The sequence below is a fragment of the Tupaia chinensis genome, unplaced genomic scaffold, assembly GCF_000334495.1.
Source record: "Tupaia chinensis unplaced genomic scaffold, TupChi_1.0 Scaffold000101_1, whole genome shotgun sequence".
NCBI classification, from domain to species: domain Eukaryota; kingdom Metazoa; phylum Chordata; class Mammalia; order Scandentia; family Tupaiidae; genus Tupaia; species Tupaia belangeri.
The window spans coordinates 1,695,525-1,718,211 of record NW_006159565.1 but is presented as its reverse complement, the minus strand read 5'-3'; the positions used below and the strand labels follow the sequence as shown (position 1 = coordinate 1,718,211).

The window sequence follows — 22,687 nt, the reverse complement described above, 5'->3', positions numbered from 1 at the left end:
CTTTCCTCTCCAAGTTTGTATAAACACTTACCTGTATTTTCTCCTATTTCTTTTATTGTTTACATTTTACTTTTTAGTTCTTCACGCCTGCTGTAATTTCCTTTGTATATGGTGATCCCTCCCCAGACCATTAGCCAATTGTGTAATTTATCCCAGCATTTATTTTGAAATATTCCTTTCATCATATGTTAAAGTCACTTAGGACAGGCATATGGAGTCTGTTTTGAGATTTTCATTCTCATCAATTGGCCTGTCTGCTCATATATGAGTACCAAACTGTTTTACCTATTGTAGTTTTAATTGCATTTTTTAAAAGAGGTTTTTACTATAGGGTGCGCGTGCTCGCCAGAAAGACAGAGAGAGACAGAGAGACAGAAAGTGAGAAATCACCCCTGAGGAAGGATGGCCACGCTGCAATCCCTTCTCCTCCATTCTCCTCTCAGGATCCTGGGCACGCTTGCACATGCGCCCGGCGTGAGTTTAAGCCACCAGGTCTGGGACTCGAACCACTGTTGATTACATGGGAGTTCATCAACATAGCCATTACTCCAACTGCTGGTCCCTTAATTGCATTTTAATACTTGGCAGTGAAGCCTTGCCACGTTGTTCTTCTTGTTTAAACATCCCTATGATTTGTACTTATTTTTGCCTTTTTTGTCCCTCAACTTCATTTAAATATATATGAAGTTTCATCTATTCAATTACAGAATAACCATTAAATTATGCTATTACACGTTTAAGTACACACACACACACACACACACATACACACACATATACTTACATAGTAAATGGGTACTTAATTATATTTTCACTGCCAAAAACAAGTCCCATGGGCAAATGTTACCCTTCCATCTCCTCCCCAGTACGAGGTGCCCATTGCATCCACCGTTAACAATTTGCTGTACATCTTTTCCATTTTAAAAATTGATATGCAAGTGTATGTGGATAACCAGACAAATACTGACTTGTTTATTTACCTTTTATGAAAATGAGGTCATACTCTGCAGAGCATTCTGCAGCATGCTTTTCTCCAATCTCGTGAACATTGGAGACTGCCATAAAGAGTGAGATCAGCCTCTCAAGGTTGTTGTGAGGATGACTCAGATAACACACAGACGGAGACCATGCCGGTGCCTTGTCTAAGTGCTAGGAAGTGCCAGGCATTATTCATATTGTGTAATTGATACTCAGTTATCGTACTCTTGAAGACAGAGTGAGTACTCGTTGTGCACATATGTATGATGCAATCCTCTGGAGCTGTTAGGAAGGCTGAGGAGGATCTATGTGTAGACATGTAGGTTGCTCTCCAAGAGACTTAGTGGAAAACCAAGCTACAGAATGTGGGGTTGGTATGAGCCTATTAATCTGAAAATTATGAGTTCTGGTATGTAGAGACATATATATAAAATGTATATTAAATTTTTGTAGAGAGAGATTTTTGGTATAGGGCATATGCATTCACCAGAGAGATAGACAGAAAGTGAGAAATCACCCCCACCCCCACCCCAGGGGGATGGCCACACCGCAATCCCTTTTCCATTCTCCTCTTGGGATTTTGGGCATGCATGCACGCAGGCAGTCATGCACGAATGCCCAGGGTGAGTTTCAAGCCACTGGGTCCAGGACTTGAACTGTGGTTGGCCATGTGGGAGTCCAGCACCCTAACTAATATGCTACCTGTTGGCCCTGTATATTAAATATTGTAAGTGTATAGAAGACAGGAATGATACTGCAAAGGACTGTTTTTTTTGTTTGTTTGTTTGTTTGTTTTTAGAGAGGTTTTCGCTATAGGGCGCGTGTGCTCGCCAGACAGACAGAGACAGAGAGACAGAAAGCAAGAAATCACCCCCCAGGGGGGATGACCACGCTGCAATCCCTTCTCCTCCATTCTCCTCTTGGGATCCTGTGCATGCACACACACGCGCCCGGCGTTGAGTTTTAAGCCACCGGGTCCAGGACGTGAACTGTGGTCGACTATGTGGGAGTCCAGAGACGTAGCCATTACGCTAACTGCTGGTCCCGCAAAGGACTGTTAATGGTGGTTACTGAAGAAAGTGGGCCTGGAGAATTGAGATGAGAGCTTGGTAGGCTCTTTCTTTCTTTTCTTTTTCTATTTCTTTTTTTAGTTGTTGTCGTTTGTTTTTTCTTTCTCTCTCTCTCTCTTTTTTTTTTTTTGCCAAAGGGAGACAGAAAGAGAGGGAAAGTGAGAAATTGCTCCCCACAGGGGCAATGGCCACACTGTAACCCCTTCTCCATTTTATCTTGGGATTTTGAGCATGCATGCACATGCACACACCAAGTGTGTGTTTTTCAGGCCACTGGGTCTGGGACTTGAATTGCAGACTCAGCCATGTGGGATCCAGCTCCTTAACCACCATGCCACCTACTGGCCCCTTGGCAGGCTCTTCTTACTGCCCTATCTCCTACCCTACTGGAGTCTTTTCACTAGAAACAACCCATGTTAATAATTATCTTCTGTTGAACTAGGACTACTACTTTTTTTCTTACTGTTTTTGTTCGTTTATTTTCTCTAACTTTTTTTTTCCTACAGACATATATATTCCCTTTTTTTTAATTGTGGTAAAATACACATACTGTAAGATTTACCCTCTTAACCAATTTTGTATCCTCTGGCAATGCCCGGCTGGGTCAGACATCTCTGCAATTCATCAGCATCGATTTGCTGATCTTGTCCCACTACAGCAGTGAAGGAACCATACAGCGGATCCTGAGTTTGTCCAGGAAATGAAGGCCCTCCAGGATTCCCTCCCTACCTGTCTGGGTAGTACCCGCCACTCGCTCCTGGGTGGCCGGCTATGCCATGCTGTAGACTGCACAGCTACTGCCGCCACCCTTTGTACTAGGGCACCCTGCCCCACCTAGCCTTGCTTCACAGAGACCACCCCTGAGCGCCCCTCTTAACCATTTTTAAGTGTGCAGTTAAGGGGCTTTAAGTACATTCTGTTGTGTACCCATCACTGTTGTCCATCTCTAAAACTTTGTCATCTTCCCAAACTGAAACTCTGCACCCATTAACACTAACTCCCAGTCCTGGCACCCACCATTCTACTCCAGACTCCTTGTATAAGTGGAATCATGTAGTGTTTGTTTTTTCATGACTGGCTGATTTCATTTAGTATAATGCCCTCAAGGATCACTTGTATTGTAGCATGTGTCAGGATTTCTTTCCTTCCTTCCTTCCTTTTTTTTTTTTTTCATATCCCTATTCATTTCTTGAGAGAAAGAGACAGAGAGAGAGAGAGAGTCCTAATAGGGCCCACACACTACAATCCATCTGTAGCTTAGCTGGCCTGGATCATGGGCATGCATGCACCTGCCATACTCAGGGAGGTCCTGGGAACCAGGACTTTTTCCATGTGGGTCCAGTTGCGTTGCCACCGTGCCACCATTGCATGAGTAAAGCACATTTTGTTTCTTTATCCATCAATGGGCTGTTTCTACATTTTGGTTATTATGAATAATGCTGCTATGAGCAGGGATGTACACATATTTTTTCAAGTCCTTGCTCTCCCTTTTTTGTGTGAATATAATTTTTGCATCTATATTAAGCTGTATTTTTTTTTCAATTTGCTAGGAGGTGTATGTACTCACCAGAGAGAGAGAAAGAGGGAGAGAAACAGCATCTCCCCAATGGAGCATGGTCACACTGCTATAATCCCTTCTCCTCCATCTCTTCACCCTGTTGGGATTTTGGCATGCACGCGTATGTGCCTAGTGTGTTTTCCAAGTCTCTAGGGATGGATTCAAACAGCGGTCAGCCATGTGGGATTTAGTTCATCTGAACCACTAGGCCAGGGCCAACCAGATGTACTGGGTTGTCGGGAAAGTCATAATGCATTTTTGCGTGGAAAAACAGAAAAATATATCATGACTTTCTCGCCAACCTGATACTATCTTGTTTTAAAAAAGATAAAAAGCAACAAAACTATTCTTTGAGATTTTGATAGAAACACATTACATTTGAGAATTAATTGGGAGAGAACCAATGATCTCATGATATCGACTCCCCCAGCCCCAGAGACTCTGGGTTAGCTCACCATCTTTGTTTTCAGGTGGTGGGGGATGGCTATGTCTTGTCCTACTGATCTTGTTGGCTGCTTTTCTGACCTGTGCTTCACCCTTGTCCTTGCTGACAGCCCAACACTGAGGGCATCTGGGAGCTGATGACCGGAGGGGTCTTCTACTGCTTGGGCATGGTGTTCTTCAAGAGTGACGGGAGGATCCCCTTTGCCCATGCCATCTGGCATCTCTTTGTGGCATTTGGTGCTGGTACCCACTACTATGCCATCTGGAGGTACCTCTATCTACCCAGCACCCTGCAAACCAAGGTGTCCAAATGAGGTGGCCCAAACGCCATGAATCATTTGGGATTTTGGAGCACAGCATCATGGGAAGTGTTTCTGTGAACTTTAGCCCAGAGTACAGTGCTGAAGCCTGTTTGCCCTTCCACAGGGAACATTTTTTATGGGTCTGATGTTACTTCTGGTGACAGCCGGACTGTCCTTTGAATCCCCAGCAAGCAAGAAAACATTTACTCATTTTTACAGAGGAGAACTTAACCCTGTAATGTGTCTCTATTTTAGGCAAGTGTTTCCTAATACAACATTTAATTTAACATCATTAGAAAAGGGAGCAGATATTGTCTTGTCAGATGGGGAATGATGGGCCAGTACATGCTTCTTAAGGTCCTGAGAAATCTGGTGAGGAGTCTGGTGGTTTATTTATACCATGTGGCCGGAGTCTTCCTCTTTGCTACCAAAGACCCAGCTGGGGAATTGTCTCCTGTTTAGGGCAAGTCCCCCAACTTATAGATGAGGGATGGTGAATCTCCATGACCGCGGCAGACACGACCAATCAGTTGCAGCATGTTGGTATCATAATTCTTTTCAACACAGTGCCCTGAGAAGCCACCCAATCAATTTGACACTCTTGATGGAATCTCTTTGCCTTTCCTGCTTGGTGTTTCTGACATGAGATCCTGGCCAGAGCTCCGAAAAGTCTCCAAGTGGGGAAGTATCCTTATCTCTTGACCCCTCTATGCGCTCCCCATTTTCCCTTTTGAGGAAGCTCCTGAAGTGGGCAGTTTGGAGCAGAAAAGAGAGACTGAAGTAAACACCCCAAGCATCCCCTGATGGTTAGCTCCATGGTGATTGGTTCTCAGTTCAGAGAGTGAGTACCTGGGGATGGCGAAGCCGTTAATTGGCCATTTCTTCTCCTTTGGAAAAAGCCAGAGAAACTATGAGAGCCATTCATTGAAGAGAGGGAGGAAGCACGTTTCTGGGAACTTACTTGTTTGCTTTATTTTGTGGGTTTGTGATGCCAACATTTAGACTCTTTCTTGGTGCCAATCGGCAGCTCTTAGAGGCTGCTCGGCTGAGCCCTAGGGGAAGGCCTCAGCCTCATTTGGATGTGCGTGGATCTGGGCAAAGTGTCCAGGACACCCTCAACCTCTCTGTATTCAGGAGCTCAACCACAAGGCTCCCAGCAGCCTGTCCCCACAACCCCCTCAGGCTGGGGTCAGCCTCTCTGTAAAATGCTCCCTGGATATATACTGGGGAGAGAGTGGCAGACTTGTCTCCAGGATCTGAAACAGAATCTCAGAATCTCTGGATAGAGCCTGTCCCAAGTCAGGGGGGTCCTTATTCTACATCACCCAACCCCGGTGGACTGGGCAAGGGTGGGCGGAAACAGGATGCCTTATGCTTAGCTCTAGCACATTCCAGGGTATTTCAGCGCTCTGCATCTGGAATCCCACGTGTCCCAGCCAGTGTGACACTATCTTTACAGAGTCCTCAGACAGATGACTTCAGGGCTGGGAAATGCTTTGAAGGTACTGGCCCTTTGCCTGTGTGTGTGTGTGTGTGTGTGTGTGTGTGTGTGTGTGTCTGGGGAGAGTCTGCACAGACACTGCAACCCCTGGAAGCTGTCTCATATGCCTGCCCTGTGGAGCTCATTGAGTATTTCCTACCAGCTGGGGTCAGGGGTAGAGGTCAGAGAGGAGGGGAAGGCTTGGAGGGGAGGGCAGGCTAGGAGAGGCTGGCTCCTGGCTGGGGCAGGGACACTGACACTTGACCTGTCCCTACCCAAGGCTGGGGAAAGGGTCAAGTGGGTTCTGGGGTGCCGATTAGGAAACCTCCCAAAGCATGGCACCATGCCAAGCCGCGATAAAAACCCCATCACTAGGGTGCTGATAGACCAAAGCCAGTTTTCGGAGTTGGTGCTTGGGACACTGACTTGGGACTTCTTTAGTGGGGCCTTGGCCCCTCTGAGCTCCTGTCATCTGCAGCCTGCATCTCCTCTTGTGCATTTGACCTTGTGTTTCCCCAAAGATGGCCTTCTCCTTCATGCCCCTGCACACTTGGAGGTGCCAGTTCCTCTGGTGGGAACTCTGTTTACTTTCTCATCCACCCAACTCCTGCTCATCCTTCAAAGCCTAGGCCAAGCATCAGCACCAAGAAACTTCCAGCCTTTGTCTGACTCAGGGGCTCCCCCTCTCCTTCCCATCATCCCCAGAGTTCATTGCACCACAACTCAGAGCCCTGTCCTTCATCACTCAGGTACTTGACCCCTTCTCCTCAAATCCAGGAGCTCATGAAGGGAGGAACTGTGTCTTCTAGATTTGAGATCAAATTCTGCATTCTGCATTTGTGAGAGCTTGGACCAATTCTCTAACCTCTCCGAACCTCATTGTCGTCAGCAGCGAGATGGGTATGGCAAGGTAGCACTTCCAGGGCTGCTTGAATAATGCAGTAGGATAATGAATGTATGACCCCAGCCGTGTATCCTAATTAGTTCTGCTAGCTGTCTACTTGGAACTGAGAATAAAGATGACATTTTTTTCAGGGTTGTCAACTAAAAGAATGAATCACTGAGGGTGGAATTTCCAGAGATGAACAAGCTAGTGAGAACACTGGAGGGCATTCTGAAGGGGCTTGGTGATGTTTCCTTCCCTAGCGCCGATTCAGGACACGCTCACCATAAACTCTTTCTCTTTCTCATCAACATTCTGGAAGTCAGTTTCCCAATGCTCCATTTTATCTGGGCCTCGACCTTGGATATCCTCTAAATGCATCATCAACTGTGCAGGAAAGGACAGAAAGTTCCTCCTGGTGGTTAGGGCTCAGTCCTAGGCACATTCTGGGCTGTGCACTGAGCATGTGGTGTAGAGGGCAATGCTAGACAGTCACACATCTCCTGCCTTGGGACCACCTCGTCTTAGGGTGACCCAGCAGAGCTGCTGTCATGCCCAAGGAGCCAAGGCAGCAGCTGGAAGCAGACCTGCCTGTTTCACATTCTGGGCACTTCATCAGCTGCTTCTGAGTCCAGTGAGCACTGCCAGGGTGGGGTGAGTGATGAAGCCATGAGGGAAGTTAGGGAATGAAGGCAGCAGGAAGTAGCGAGCAGGGGGCCCTCCTGTGCTTGCTGGGCCAACTTCCTTGTAAGGTCCTGAGCTGAGCATGGCTGGGCTATCCCCAGGGCTGAGATCTTCCTAGCCAGGGAAGGATTTGAGTCAATGTCACAGACCAGAGCTGCCTTTCTCACTAACTGGAAGTCGAAGGTCTAGTGTGAGCAGTGCTGAGCCTCCTCTCCAGCTGGGCAGGAGTGGAAGGGAAAACATGGTGGGAGGGATGGGGGATGCAGAGATGGGAGTTGCAGAGGACTAGGGTCCAAAGATCTGAAGTCACCTTGGTTGTGAGTAGGCACCTTGCACAGTAGGACTATTTAGAGAGTACTGAAAGCGTGCAGAGACCTGTTGCACTCCTGGGTTTTCTGGGTGGTTAACTCACCAAACTCTTTACCATATCAATCTACGAACATTGCAGAATGGGTTCTTACAGCTGAGCCTGAGCCCTGCTCCTGGCTCAGGCTGCTCATGGTGCCCTTGCTGGCTTCGTGCACCGCAGAGGCTCAGGGAGGGTGGTTAGAACTTGAGGGGCTGGGAGAGGGGCACTTGCCGACCTTGCCGCCATGTACCACGTAAGCAGATGCTGAAATGCCAGTTCTGTGGGCTGCGTCTGTGAGATGCAAAACGTCAGGGGACATCCCAACAGCCACTCCCAGAGACTGGCCTGACATCACACGTGTGCGACACAGCAGGGGCGTGGAAAGGAGCTGGAAGCTGTGGGAGGCAGAGCTGACCTGCCTGGAGTTTCTCTTGGGTACCGGTCCCTCCTTGTGCTCATGTTTCATAGATGCTCTCTCTGTTGATTGACAGCCTCCCTCTGCAGGGTAAGGATTATGAGCAGGTCTTCCAAAGCCTTTCCCAGGGCACTCAGCTTCTGACTGGCAGAACAAAGCTTTGAAGCCAGGATGAGGGTCCCAGGTGTCCAGCTCTTGGCCAGACCTTGCTGCCTCCGAGGAAACTCACTGCCCCAAGTCTGTCCCCTAGGGAGGAAGGCTAAGCTAAATGAAACTAAGTAATCAAAAGAAACCCTGGTGTGTACAAACCGCCAGTTTTCATGGTGTGCATGGCTCTCACCACGGCTGATCTTGGACTACCAAAGTGGCATCACTGAGGATGGAGCTGGGAATCTGTTCATGACTGGCCCTTGCAAGCCCGTCTGAGTGGGTTCAGCTAGCCACTGCCCTGCCGTTTCCCATCTGTGCCCCCACGAGGGCTGGCCGGGACAGCCAGGAGTGTGAAATGGTGAGAACAAGTCCAGCCCTGATGGGGGGCAGTGCAGGGCTAAGCCTGTCACTGAGAACTTGGAAACTTCAATTTAGGAGTCTGGATTTTTGGTTTTACTTACTCTGTGTACTCTTAAGAATTACGGAAGACATCAAAGAATATAGGTGAGCTACATCAATTAACCCTCATTCTACTGGAAATTAAAATGGAGGATATTTTTAAATAACTCTTAATTCATTGAAAAATAAACTCACTACATGTTAGCATAAGAACACATAATTTACTACTAAAAATAACTATATACTTTTCTGAAAGAAGTAAATTTAACATTTTTTTTTGGTATAGTGGTTTTTTTTTTATGTTTTATTATCATCATAATCTTCTTTATATTACATTGGATTGCATATAACTTTACAGTGTATTACATTGCTTTTCCAAAAGGGAATGCCATGCATGTCAGTCAGTACAGAGACATTACTCTCCCCACTTCAACATTCAATATCTTTTCTATGTTTTCCCCAATCATTATTTTTATTATTATAATTATTTTTTAAAACAGTCAATCGCTATTTGTCATTTTGCTTGTAAAAATACTTTGCCCATCATGAAATACTTCTCAGACCAATCCAGTTGAGAATACTATACATGTCATCATCAACAGTTAATAAGCCATATCTGTTGGTTCCCTTTTTTTTCATTTAAAATTTTTTTTGCTTTAGGGTGCCTGTGCTCGCAAGAGAGAGACAGAGAGAGAGAGAGGGAAAGTGAGAAATCACCTTCCAGGGGAATGGCCACATTGCAATCCCTTCTCCTTCATTCTCCTCTCAGAATGATTTTGGGCACACACGCATACACACACTGTGTGTTTTTCAAGATTGAGTCCGGGACTCGAACCACAAAGTTAGCCATGTGGAATCCAGTGCCTTAACCACCACACATGCTGGCTCTGGTTTACATTTTTGCAAATCTCTGAATGCCTGGCTTACAGGAGACAGCTGGGTTTTCCTATCTGCTTGCATCAATCTGTTGGGACATCGCATGGCAGGTTGCTTCTGGAAAGCATTGCTATACATGCGTGAAAGAATGAGAGGGAAAGTACAAATAATATCACAGTATTGTTATGAATACAGTTAGGCTTTGTGTCTCCAACAAGGGTTGTTTGGGATCCCCAAGGTGCCCAGACCAAACACTGTTGAGATCCATTGATCTAGAGTTTTTCCTTCATTTTATAGCTGATAACGCTCCATCAGTTAACAATTTAAAATATTTTTAATTGCCTGAGGTTATGTGTGCCTGCTAGAAAGAAAGAAAGGGAGAGAGAGAGAATAAAGATGTACCATCTCGCTCAACTGAACGTGGTCACACCACAATCCTTTTTCTTTCATTTCTCCATCCCATCAAGATTTGCGGCATGCACGTAGCCACATGGCATGTTTTTCAAGCTGCTGGGTTGGGATTTGAACTGTAGCTGGCCATGTGGGATCTGGCTCCCACTGCACAGTGGCTAACCACTGCAATACTGAGCCTGCCCTATCAGTGACAATTTTCATAGGCCAAGACTACCACCATTTTAGCCATTTTAGCTCATTTTAGACAGAGCTGGAGACACAGGCAGGGCAGGGAGGCAAGAGGGGTGTGAGCAATGGGAGGGGAGACCCTCCGGATGTTTGAGGGCAGGTACTGTGTCTGTGCCGACCACTGACGATCTTCGAGCCCCACCTAACAGGTGCTCAGTACAAATTTGGTCTTGGCCAAGTGCCCTCTTCACTTCCTCCTCCTCTTTGGTTGAGAAGGCTTTTCCAGGAAACCTTGTGTAGTGCTGGCCCCATTGCATTCAGGGTAGGAAAGAGGCAAAGTCACAACCACAGTCTACAAGGACGCTTTGCTGGCCTTTAATCTTGGTGGTCTTGATCATCCAAAGACAAATCAGAGCCCTAGTAGGAAGGTCCTGTGTTAGTTTTCCCAGTTCAAGTTTGTGGGAAACTCTGACTATCTTGGGTGGGTCTGCAGTATGGAAGCACAGTGGTCAACTGTGTGCAACCCTGGAACTGCAGGATGAATAAGGCAGGGCCTGGGGCGACATGGACAAAGTATGAATGGTTCTGTACAGTGGTAGGTGTCAAGGTGGCCGATAGGCACAGACTCTGGGTCTCATCAACTCTTATCTCTAGCTTGAGGGAGTTTATATACAAGTGACTGGGAAGGAAGCTAGTTTTCTTAAAACCTTTTTTCATAAAAATGAAATAATGTACATTAAAATAGCATGTTTATAAAATTTTCACAAAATATAAAAAGGATATAAATTATAACACCTGGAGTCTCCCCACCCTACATAACTATTCTTCACCTTTTAGTGTTTTTTGTTTGTTTGTTTTTATTTGTGTGTGTGTGTGTGTGTGTGTGTGTGTGTGTGTGTATGCTTTTTCCCTGCTCCATATGTAATGTTTTACTCAGATTTTTTTTTCTCTGGTTGAATACTTATTTTATTTATTTTTTTAAGAGATTTTTTTGCCATAGGGTGCATGTGCTCACTGGAAAGACAAAGAAAAACAGAGACAGAAAATGAGAAATCACCCCCTGGGGGGGCGGCCATGCTGCAATCCCTTCTCCAGTCTCCTCTAGGGATTTTGGGCACACACATACACTCACCTGGCCTGAGTTTTAAGTTGCCAAGTCTGGGACTTGAGCCACAGTTGACTATGTGGGAGTCCAGCAACATAACCATTATTTCATTTGCTGGTCACTGAATACATTTTTACATCCTATTTATTTCTTTCCCTTTTTTTTTTTTTTTTTGAGAGATTTGTTCTATAGGGTGTGTGTGCTTGCCAGAGAGACAGATAGTGAGAAATGACTCCCTAGGGGGGATGACCATGCCACAGTCCCTTCTCCATTCTCCTCTTGAGATTTTGGGCACACGTGCACATGCACCTGGCATGAGTTTAAGCTACTGGGTCTGGGGCTTGAAATGCAGTCAGCTATGTGGGAGTCCAGCAACATAACCATTATGCCATCTGTTGGTCCCCTTTATATCCTATTTCTAAGTATTTTTCCATGTATTTCAAATATTTTGTAAATATTAGTTTAAAAGTCTCCACTGAGTGGATATACCATAATTTGACCACTTTTATAGTTCAGGATGTATATGAGTGTGTATGTATGGACATGTATAAAATCTGTGATGAGGGTCTTTTAAAGCCCTTTCCCCCTACTTAAGGTCTTACTGTTCCGTTATGAAATTTAGTAAAACTTCCTTCATGTTGTCTGTGCCATTCAGCCATGGCTGCAATTGTGCCTGTTGTCACTGGACTTCCCCCCCCCCATTGGCCACTGTCCCCATCCCTGGGAGAGTCTGGGTATCCAAGGACCTCCTGCCAAAGAGCTGGTTTATCTGGAACATCTAGAACAGTCATCTCCAACATGAGGAGTGAGATGTAGAGGGGAGAAGGAAACTGCAGCTGTCTCCATGTTCTCTGGGTAATCTGGTTGGAAGCAGAACAGGTGTGGGTTATGAGAGAAGGCTCCTGGAGACAGTCATAAGGGCCTCGGGTAATAATGAGGACGTCCCTGTCTGATGCTGCTCCTGTGCTAGTGGGAAATGAGGAGTAGATGGGGGTGCTCATGTGCTTTACATGTTGATGACATCCAGGAGGCTGGAAGTAAGATATTCAGGAACTTTGCAAGTCAACAAACCACTGGGAGCATGAAATTGGCCAAGGTGGGGGTGTTTACACCATGGAAATTGGCAGATGCTATAAATCAGAGCTTCCTCTTTCAGGAGAGCTGGTTTACCAGTACACCACTTTTCTGCATTCCATTCCCCTTTTCTCGGTTTAACAGGTAATGTATACAGTCATGATCATGTACATATTTATACCCATGTTCCCACCTATTTCTCCCCAAAACCTGGCCAGATGAGATTACTGTTTCCATATTACATGGAGAAACTGAAGATGTTCAGAGAGATTAAATGAGTCATTCAAGATCATCCAGCTGCTGTGGATGATCCAGCTCATGGTCCTTGGATATCACATCCCTCCTCTTTCTATAGCATCAGACTGTTTTGCTCCTTGGAAACTGAGATCTGGAACAGCAGGTAAAGGCCATCTCCCTAATATCCTCCTAGCAGCTCCATCTCCTGGACTGGATTCCTGATTAGGTCAATGTGCCTGAGGCTTGAGAGGTCTGAAGGTGCAAATGCTACTGTTCCTTGCTTCTACCTTCAGTTAGGCCACCCCAAGGAATTGGCAAAGTCTAGAACTCACTCTAGTGGGGAAGGATATAGTGTCCAGTGCCTCTCATGGGGCATGGAAGTCCTAGAGCCTGAGCTCTGCAGAAGCCTTTCGTCAGGGATTGACTGAGCAGTGAGAAGGCTGCAGACCTATCTCTTGTAGTGTTCATATCATGCAGACAGCATTCCCTACCAGTACCTACAGATAAAGGGGCATTTAAATACCTTATTTAACATATTTTTAAAAAAGATTATGGGTCTATCCTCTTTTATCTTCTCATAGTCGTAGTGTATTCAAGCTGCTATAACAAACATACTATAGTCTAAGTGGTTTACCAACAACAGAAATTTATTTCTCACAGTTTTGGAGGCTGGGAAGTCCAAGGTCAAGACGCCAACAGATTTGGTTTCTGGTGAGGGCCTGCTTCCTGGTTGATAAAGGTTTCTTCTCACTGTAACCTTGCATGGTGGAAGAGGGAAAGGAGCTCTCTCTGAATTAATTTACGAGGGCACTAATCCTATTAATTAATGCTCTTCCCCAAGATCTCATCACCGCCAAAGGACCCACCTCCTAATACCATCTGTTGGGGGTTAGTGTTTCAACCTAGAATTTGAGGGAACACAAACATTCAGACCACAGCACCATCCAATCTTGTCCTATTCTTCCTTATCCTGCCTGCCCTACCCTATCTTATTCTATTCTACCCTACTCTACCCTATCCTATTCTATCCTATTCTTCTCTATCCTATCTTATTGTATCTTATCTTATCCTATCCTACCCTATCCTATCTTATCCTGTCTATGTAATTTTTAGTGTGATACAACCTATTGATTTTATGACCCACAAATGAGGCTGAACCCCAAGTCCTGGAAATTGCTCTTGGTAGTATGCTCCTCAAAAGCTATGGTTATTGGTAACAGGTTCCTAGTGTCTATTTGCCAGGATTGGCAGGGGTCATCATGGTGCCATACTTTGGGAACCTGCATGCACCAAGACTATATGGAACGGGTAAGGAGAAAGAAATAAGGGGTTTCCAAGAAGCTTGTTACCAAACCCTGACCCCACTGTGAGGAATACAGGACCAAATTGTATGCTCTTACGCTCCAGGAGGCCTTGGGACTGGGTGGACATAGAGACTGCGATGGCAGTGTGCCTGAATGTGTGCCTGCATTTGTTCAGTTAGTTTAGGCAGTTGGACAGGCAGATGGGAGAAAGGAGTGGACCCCATTTTGGAAGGACTATCCTGCCTCCACAAGCAATTTCAAATTCCAGGCTCTGACTTTCTGCTGAATGAACTGCCCACCAGTCCTGTTTACATTACCAGGTCCTGCCAGGAGTTTTTCAACTTTAGTGCAGGTGTGGGCCCTGTTGTTTTTAAGGCCTTTCTTTTTGGGGGAAGCAGGAGCTCTCTGATTGTCTTTTGTACTCACTTTTATAGACCTTCAATGTCTTCAATGTTTGAGAATGGTGTTTGTGGCACGCTTTTATATGAATGACCTGCTGGTATTGGACTCTTTCTGTGTTTGTGAAATTGCTATTTTGTATTAACACAGTATTTGATAAACATTTGTATTAAGAAGAATAATTCCCACTGTGAACATGACTGTTTCCAATGGACTAGAAAGAATTTGAATAAAGAAAAATTCAAGATTCCTCTCTCTTGCCAAATTGTCTTTTTTAAAAACAGTGTTTGTCAATTCTTTTTAAAGCAATCTCTTTGTTGTAGAAAACTTAGACAATTATAAGGTAAATTTAAATCCCTGTATTCATGTATCCATTGCTGTAAAACAAATTATTTGAAAATACAGTGACTTGAAGCAACCATAATCATCCATGTTTTTCATTGTTTCTATGGGTTAGGAATTCAAACTCGGGGCCTCAGCTTGGAGGAAGTGGTGGCTGGAGGCTGGAAACACCTGAAGCCATGTTCACTCACACATCTGGTGGTTGGTGTTGCCAGGTGGCTAGGAGCCTGACTGGGGAGCTTGTCCAAACACCCTGCTTTAAAATGCAGGTTTTGGGGGGCAGCCAGTGCTAGATCTCACATGGCTAGTTGTATGGTTTGAGTCCTGGACCTAGTTGCTTAAGAAACACACCAAACACATGTGTGCTTTTCCAGAGTCCCTAGGGGAGGGAGAAAGGAGGAGAAGGGATTGCAGTGTGACCATTCTCCCATGCGAAAGTTCTTTCTTACCCTTTCTTTCTTTGTCCAGCAAGTACATGTACCATCTAGCAAAAAATAAAATAAAATAAAACAAAATAAAATAAAACATAAAAATAAAATGCAGGTTTTATTATTATTCAGGTATGGTGAGGCCGACAGACCAGGGGGTGGGTGCCATTGAAAGCACAGTTTGTTACTCACAGATCCCAAGAGCAGGGGGCACATCACTCAGTAGGAGGCACATGGGGAAGCACCAGGGTTGGTCAGGAAGTAGAAGAGTGAGGGGAAAAGGTGGATAAGAGCCTTTATCATGGTTTTCCCTAGAAAGGATAGGTAAGGTAGGGTAAGCAGGGCAGAAGTTTAGGACTGCCTGGTGTGAATAGTCTCGGCAGGCTCTGGGGCACAGGAGCTGTCACTAGTTGTCTGGTTCCTGGCCCTGGGAGAGAAGAGTGGGGGAATATTGATCTGGAGTGGAAGAGCCCATGAGAGAAGGTGTGTGTGTTATAAAAGCCGCACTCACAGGCCAGTCATTTACTCTCTCTAGGAACTGGCTGGCCCTGGGAGTCAAAACAAGGTTTATTTTAACAAGATAAAAAGACATGCAAGATAATATTTATATATTTATATATTTATATATTTATATTTAACAAGATAAAAAGACTCACATGTGATTTCTCCATGTAGCTTGGAATTCTTTACAATATGATGGCTGAGTCTCAAGGCAAGCATCTCAAGAGAAAGAAAGCAATGTGGGAGACATTGCTTTTATGACAACCTTGGAAGTCACGTGTCATTTCTGATATATATATGTGTGTGTATGTGTGTGTGTGTGTGTGTGTATGGAGAGAGAGAGAGAGAAAGCACCCCCAGGGGAATGAGCACGCCATAATTCCTTCTCTACTCAGGATTTTAGGCATGCATGCACACATGCTCAGCATGTCTTTCAAGTTGCTGAGTCTGGGACTCAAACTGTGTAGTTGGTCATACAGCCACCTTAACCACTATGCCACCTGGCTGGCCCAATTTCTGCCATGTTTTATTGGTTAAGGCAATATAAGGTTTTCCTAAGTTCAAGGGGAAGGAGTATAGACACCCCCTCTCTTGAACTTGTGTTGGTGCAAGCATCTCAGGAAACTGCAATCTGCCGTGAAGTCCATCGCCCAGAAATAAGCACCGTTAAACATTTCCTACCTGTCCTGCTTGTGTATCATTTATTTTTATATACAAGTTTTTCAAAAGTTTATTTATTTCATCCATGAGTGAAGACACGTAGAGATAAATGGATACGGAAAGAGAAATAGACACCCCAAATAGGGTCTTGACACCATGGTCCATCCCCAGCTTCAGCCCTGGATCATGGGCACATACATGCCGGGTGTACTCAGGGAGGTCTCCATTTACAAACCTGGAACCTTCCCATGTGGGTTAGCCCCACAGAGCTTGCGTTTTCCACTGCACCATCATGTGGCCCCAATCTTTTATTTTATGTTTTGTTTTTCTTTTCAAAAAAGTTTTTAAATTATTTAATTTTATTAATTATTATTATTATATTATTATTATTTTACAGTTTGTTATAGGGCCTGTGTGCTCACCTGAAAGAGACAAAGAGAGAGAAAGTGAGAAAGAGAGCAACAAGGTCTGGGACTCAACCTGTGGTTGGTCATGTGGAAGTCCAGCACCTTAATCACCATGCCACCTGCTGGCCCTGTGGTCAGATGTTTTATTTTAATTTATTAACTAACTTTTTTGCAGGTTATTGTTAGATTAATTTTGGTTGTTTTAATTAAAAAATAAAAAAGTATATTTATTGTGCAAATGTAATGTTTTGAAATATGTATTCATGTGAATTAGTTTAGTCAACTAATTAGCACATCCATGGCCTCATATACTTGCCATTTTTTGTGGTGAGATTGCACATCTTTTAACAAAACACTTTTATTAAGATGTAATTTACATATCAATGCCTTGGGACCTCCACTGAATCCTACTGTGAGCCGTCCAGCACCAGTGACAGCCCTCCCAATGACACACCTGGGTACTATCTCAACGACCTGCCCCCAGCCCTGCTCTCCCACCTAAATCAGATAGGGCTATATATTTATATATTTATATTTAACAAGATAAAAAGACTCACATGTGATTTCTCCATGTAGCTTGGAATTCTTTACAATATGATGGCTGAGTCTCAAGGCAAGCATCTCAAGAGAAAGAAAGCAATGTGGGAGACATTGCTTTTATGACAACCTTGGAAGTCACGTGTCATTTCTGATATATATATGTGTGTGTATGTGTGTGTGTGTGTGTGTGTATGGAGAGAGAGAGAGAGAAAGCACCCCCAGGGGAACTAGCACGCCATAATTCCTTCTCTACTCAGGATTTTAGGCATGCATGCACACATGCTCAGCATGTCTTTCAAGTTGCTGAGTCTGGGACTCAAACTGTGTAGTTGGTCATACAGCCACCTTAACCACTATGCCACCTGGCTGGCCCAATTTCTGCCATGTTTTATTGGTTAAGGCAATATAAGGTTTTCCTAAGTTCAAGGGGAAGGAGTATAGACACCCCCTCTCTTGAACTTGTGTTGGTGCAAGCATCTCAGGAAACTGCAATCTGCCGTGAAGTCCATCGCCCAGAAATAAGCACCGTTAAACATTTCCTACCTGTCCTGCTTGTGTATCATTTATTTTTATATACAAGTTTTTCAAAAGTTTATTTATTTCATCCATGAGTGAAGACACGTAGAGATAAATGGATACGGAAAGAGAAATAGACACCCCAAATAGGGTCTTGACACCATGGTCCATCCCCAGCTTCAGCCCTGGATCATGGGCACATACATGCCGGGTGTACTCAGGGAGGTCTCCATTTACAAACCTGGAACCTTCCCATGTGGGTTAGCCCCACAGAGCTTGCGTTTTCCACTGCACCATCATGTGGCCCCAATCTTTTATTTTATGTTTTGTTTTTCTTTTCAAAAAAGTTTTTAAATTATTTAATTTTATTAATTATTATTATTAGGGCCTGTGTGCTCACCTGAAAGAGACAAAGAGAGAGAAAGTGAGAAAGAGAGCAACAAGGTCTGGGACTCAACCTGTGGTTGGTCATGTGGAAGTCCAGCACCTTAATCACCATGCCACCTGCTGGCCCTGTGGTCAGATGTTTTATTTTAATTTATTAACTAACTTTTTTGCAGGTTATTGTTAGATTAATTTTGGTTGTTTTAATTAAAAAATAAAAAAGTATATTTATTGTGCAAATGTAATGTTTTGAAATATGTATTCATGTGAATTAGTTTAGTCAACTAATTAGCACATCCATGGCCTCATATACTTGCCATTTTTTGTGGTGAGATTGCACATCTTTTAACAAAACACTTTTATTAAGATGTAATTTACATATCAATGCCTTGGGACCTCCACTGAATCCTACTGTGAGCCGTCCAGCACCAGTGACAGCCCTCCCAATGACACACCTGGGTACTATCTCAACGACCTGCCCCCAGCCCTGCTCTCCCACCTAAATCAGATAGGGCGAGAGTTCCATGATCCCCAGTAGCTAAGGTCAATACCCCTTTCCAGCATGAAGCAGTTACAGAAGACAGATCACCCACACCTTACACTCCCCAGAAAGATTTATGGGGGTTATACCTCTCAGGGGGAAAATGAGGCTGAAGAAAGCTAGCAAATGGAAGTGAGTAAGGGGACTGGAGCATCTTTCCATGTGGCTGGATAGAAAAACCTATCAGGGCAGAAAATTTCTGGAGGAAATGTAACTGGGAGATCAGTGGGGGAATGTCTAGCTGATTAAACCACATTTAATACAGCCAATGAGAAATCAGTGGGCTAAATTGCATTTGAAATAGCCAATGAGAAATCAGTGGACCCAGCCTCATTTGATAGAGTCAATGAGATGAGAACAATTAGTAGGCCTAGCCAATAATCAATTGACGTGACCTAGATTAAAAATTACACATCTTGCAGAATGGAACTGCCAGGGCTTTTTGAAGCACTCTTTCTCTGTCCACTCAGGCCTGCTCCTACTGCTCAGGAATGTACTTTTTTTTTACTTAATAAACTATCTTTTTTCCTTTAAAAACAAAAGTGTAATTCACATATTATATAATTCCCTTATTAAAGGGAATTATAATACAATTTATAATAGAAAGGGTTTTTATATATTCACAGATATGTGTAGCTATCACAGTCTATTTCAGAACATTTTCACTAACCCCCAAAAGAAGCCTCGTACCCCTTAGATACCACCTCATTATCCCTTTATCTTTCTTTTCAGCCTTAAGCAACCTCTGGCCTTACTTTCTATGAATTCGCCTATTCTAAATATTTAATATAAGCAAAATCATGTAACATTCATTCTTTTGTATCTGGCTTATTTCAGGTAGTAATGTTTTGGAGATTCAGCCATGTTATATCATGTATCAGCATTTCATTACTTTGTATGGCAGAATAATATTCCATTATATATCAATATACCACGTTTTTGTTTATTCATTTGTTGATGGACTTATGATTTGTCTTTCACCTTTTGGATATCATGGATAATGCTGCTGTAAATATTGATGTTTAAGTTTTTATTTAGAAATTTGTTTTCCTTTCTCTTGAAAATATATCTAGGAGTAGAATCGCTGGATCATGTGGTAACTGTTTTATCATTTGAGGAGCAGCCAGATGGTTGTTCAAGATATCTGCACCGTATTATATTCTCACTAGCAGTGCATAAAGGTTCTGGTTTCTCCATATCCTCACCGACATTTTATATATCATTTCAAATGTAATTTTACAAGGGAGAAATAATCTAATGTATTTTGTGACTTAATTTGTTAATTAAATGTTGTGATCTTGTACAAGTCTATTTCTTTTTGGCTTCAGTTCCATATCATTAAAGTCTAGACATCGGATTAAAGCTGAATTCACGTAGTTCTCGGGTATTAGAGAAAAGGCCTTGGGCCTGCCCTTTAGCCCAGCTGTTAAGGGAGATGGATCCCATGTGGTCAACCCTGGTTTGAATTCCAGCCTGGCAGCTTGAAAAACACACAGGGCACATGTGCCTGTGTGCTCAAAAATTGCAAAAGGATGGAAAAAATGGAGGAGAAGAGATTGTGGCATGACCACGCCCCATTGGGGGTAGCTTACCCCTTCTATTTCTCTCTCTCTTTTTTGGACGCGTGTGTGTATCTTCTGGCAATTGAAAAAGGAAGGGGGTGGTGGTAGGAAGGGAAGAAGGAAGACCTCCTACTGGACCATCCTCTTTCTCCAATTTAAAAAAATGGCCACTTTTCTTTAATTTTTCAGGGTTTTTGTTTTGTTTTGTTTTTGAGAGGTTTTTGCTATAGGGCATGTGTGCTTGCCAGAAAGACAGAGAGAGACACAGAGACAGGTATCACTGTTATTTGTGACAGATATTTCTATCACTGCGAGAAATCATCCCCCCCCCGGGGGGATGGCCATGCCGTAATCATGCCGTAATCCCTTCTCCTCCATTCTCCTCTCGGGATCTTGAGCATGCATGCACATGCACCTGGTGTGAGTTTAAGCCACCGGGTCCGGGGAATCAAACTGTGGTCGAGTACATGAGAGTCCAGTGACATAGCCATTATGCCAACTTCTGTTCCCTTCAAGTCTCAGTTTTAAGAAAAGTTAATATGGGAACCAGCAGTTAGCGTAATGGCTATGTCACTGGACTCCCAAGTAGTCGACCGCGGTTCGCGTCCCGGACCCGGTGGCTTAAAACTCACCCCAGGTGCATGTGCATGCGTGCCCAAGATCCCGAGAGGAGAATGGAGGAGAAGGGATTGTGGTGTGACCATCCCCCCTGGGGGGTGATTTCTCGCTTTCTGTTTCTATGTCTCTCTCTGCTTGTCTGGCGAGCCCATGCACCCTACAGCGAAAACCTCTCCAAAATAAATAAATAAATAAACAAATAAATAAATAAATAAAAGCTAATATGTAACATTTTCTGTCATAATTGTTTTTTCATACATGTGTCATAAACCAATGGTACCTTATAATAGATGCACACAAGAAACAAGTTAAGAAGAAAAAAAAAAGAACTATTGATGGATGCATCAGACCCAACCAAGCATATTTGGTTTAACAATATGTGTGTTTCTGTTTGCTAGAGGGTGCTTGTGCTCACCAGAAAGAAAGAGACCAGAGGAGAAGTGAAAGCATCTCCCTTGGGGAAAGGTCATGCTGCAGTCCCTTCTCCCCCATCTCTCCGTTCTTGTGGGATTTTGAGCACTCAAGGATGCACATACACCCAGCATGTTTCTCAAGACACCAGGTCCGGGACTTGCACCACACAGTTGGTTATGTGAGATCCAGTTGCTTAACCACCAAGCCATGGAGCTGGTCCTAGCAACGTGTTTTCTTAATAGCACATGTACTCCTTTGTGATTTTACATTGTATTTCTATCCCATGGTCATATTTGTGGCTGATGGGATTGAGCCTGATGTCTTCATGGATACATTGACTTTTCAACATGTCCCCAGCCCCAAGGGCACTAGAATTTCCAGAGGTCTCACTACATGAATAATTTAATCCCACTGGGGCAGATGATTTCTTACATCCCACGTATCCTGTAAATTTTTTCAACAGTTAAGTAATGTGATTCAAGGATCTTCAGAATAGGCCAAACACTCGAGAATAAAACAATTTGATATAATCCATTTTAATGGTATTGAAATTATTTTTTTGTGTGCTTGTTGGTTTCAATCAAATACATCCACACCCATAGCATTGTTTCCCATCCATACTCTATTGACTCTTGAATCGATATTTTCCACTTACACATCTCAGCTGAGCTAAAGATCCATAGAGCCAAATACCCACTAGAGCGCTACATCCATCTCTCTGTCCATCTATCTATCTGAAGTTGAAACTGAATGATACTAAAATAAGATCTCTTTTTATCCCTAATTCCCTAATTCCCTTCTCTGCATCCTTGTCACGATGATTGCCCCTTCATCTGGTCATTGCCAAAACCAGAAATCCGGAGGCCATCTTTAATTTCTCCTTTGCTGTCTCTGTCTCCCCATTAATCTAACGTATTAGATTTCTGGGGCTGGTGTAAAAAAGTGCTACAGGGCCAGCTGGTGGCATGGTGGTTAAGGCAGCTGGATCCCACATAGCTGACTCTGGTTTGAATCCTGGACTCAGTTTGAAAAACGCACCAGACACATGTGTATGTGCCTAAAATCCTGAGAGGAGAATGGAGGAGAAGGGATTGCAGCATGGCCCTCCCCCCGGGGAGGGGGTGATTTCTCAATACCCCCCATCTTGTCTCTGTCTCTCTCCAGCAAGCACTCAAGTCCTATAGTAAAACAAAACAGAACAAAACAAGACAAAAACAAACAAACAAAAAAGGCCACAAACTAAGTGGCTTTACACAGTAGAAATGTATTGTCTCACAGTTCAGGAGACCAGAAGTCCAAGATCAAAGTGTTAGCCGGGTTAGGTCCTTCTGGGGGCTGTAAATGAGAATCTGTTCCAGGCCTACTCCCAACCCCCACACCGCTGTGGTGGTTTTCTGGCAGTCTTTGATGTTCCTTGGCTTGTGGCAGCATCATCCCAACCTCTGCCTTCCTCCTCACATGGCATCCTCCCTGGGTGCATGCCTG

At 44.0% G+C, this 22,687-nt stretch overlaps 2 protein-coding genes across 5 annotated transcripts in view; both read left to right on the top strand.

Moving 5' to 3' along the window:
- The window catches only part of MMD2 (monocyte to macrophage differentiation associated 2), a 52,077-nt gene extending 43,104 nt beyond the window's left edge, over positions 1-8,973 (top strand). For 2 of the 4 annotated variants that reach the window (XM_006143598.3, XM_027769992.1), the window contains exon 7: positions 4,161-8,973. In XM_006143598.3, coding sequence (XP_006143660.1) covers positions 4,161-4,364 — 204 coding nt within the window. In that variant the 3' untranslated portion in view covers positions 4,365-8,973. Of the gene's footprint in view, positions 1-77; positions 156-4,160 lie in introns of those variants that run through there. The other 2 variants (XM_006143599.3, XM_014585962.2) reach the window with 2 other exon arrangements.
- The window catches only part of RADIL (Rap associating with DIL domain), a 115,091-nt gene that overhangs the window by 9,423 nt on the left and 82,981 nt on the right, over positions 1-22,687 (top strand). The window lies entirely within an intron of this gene.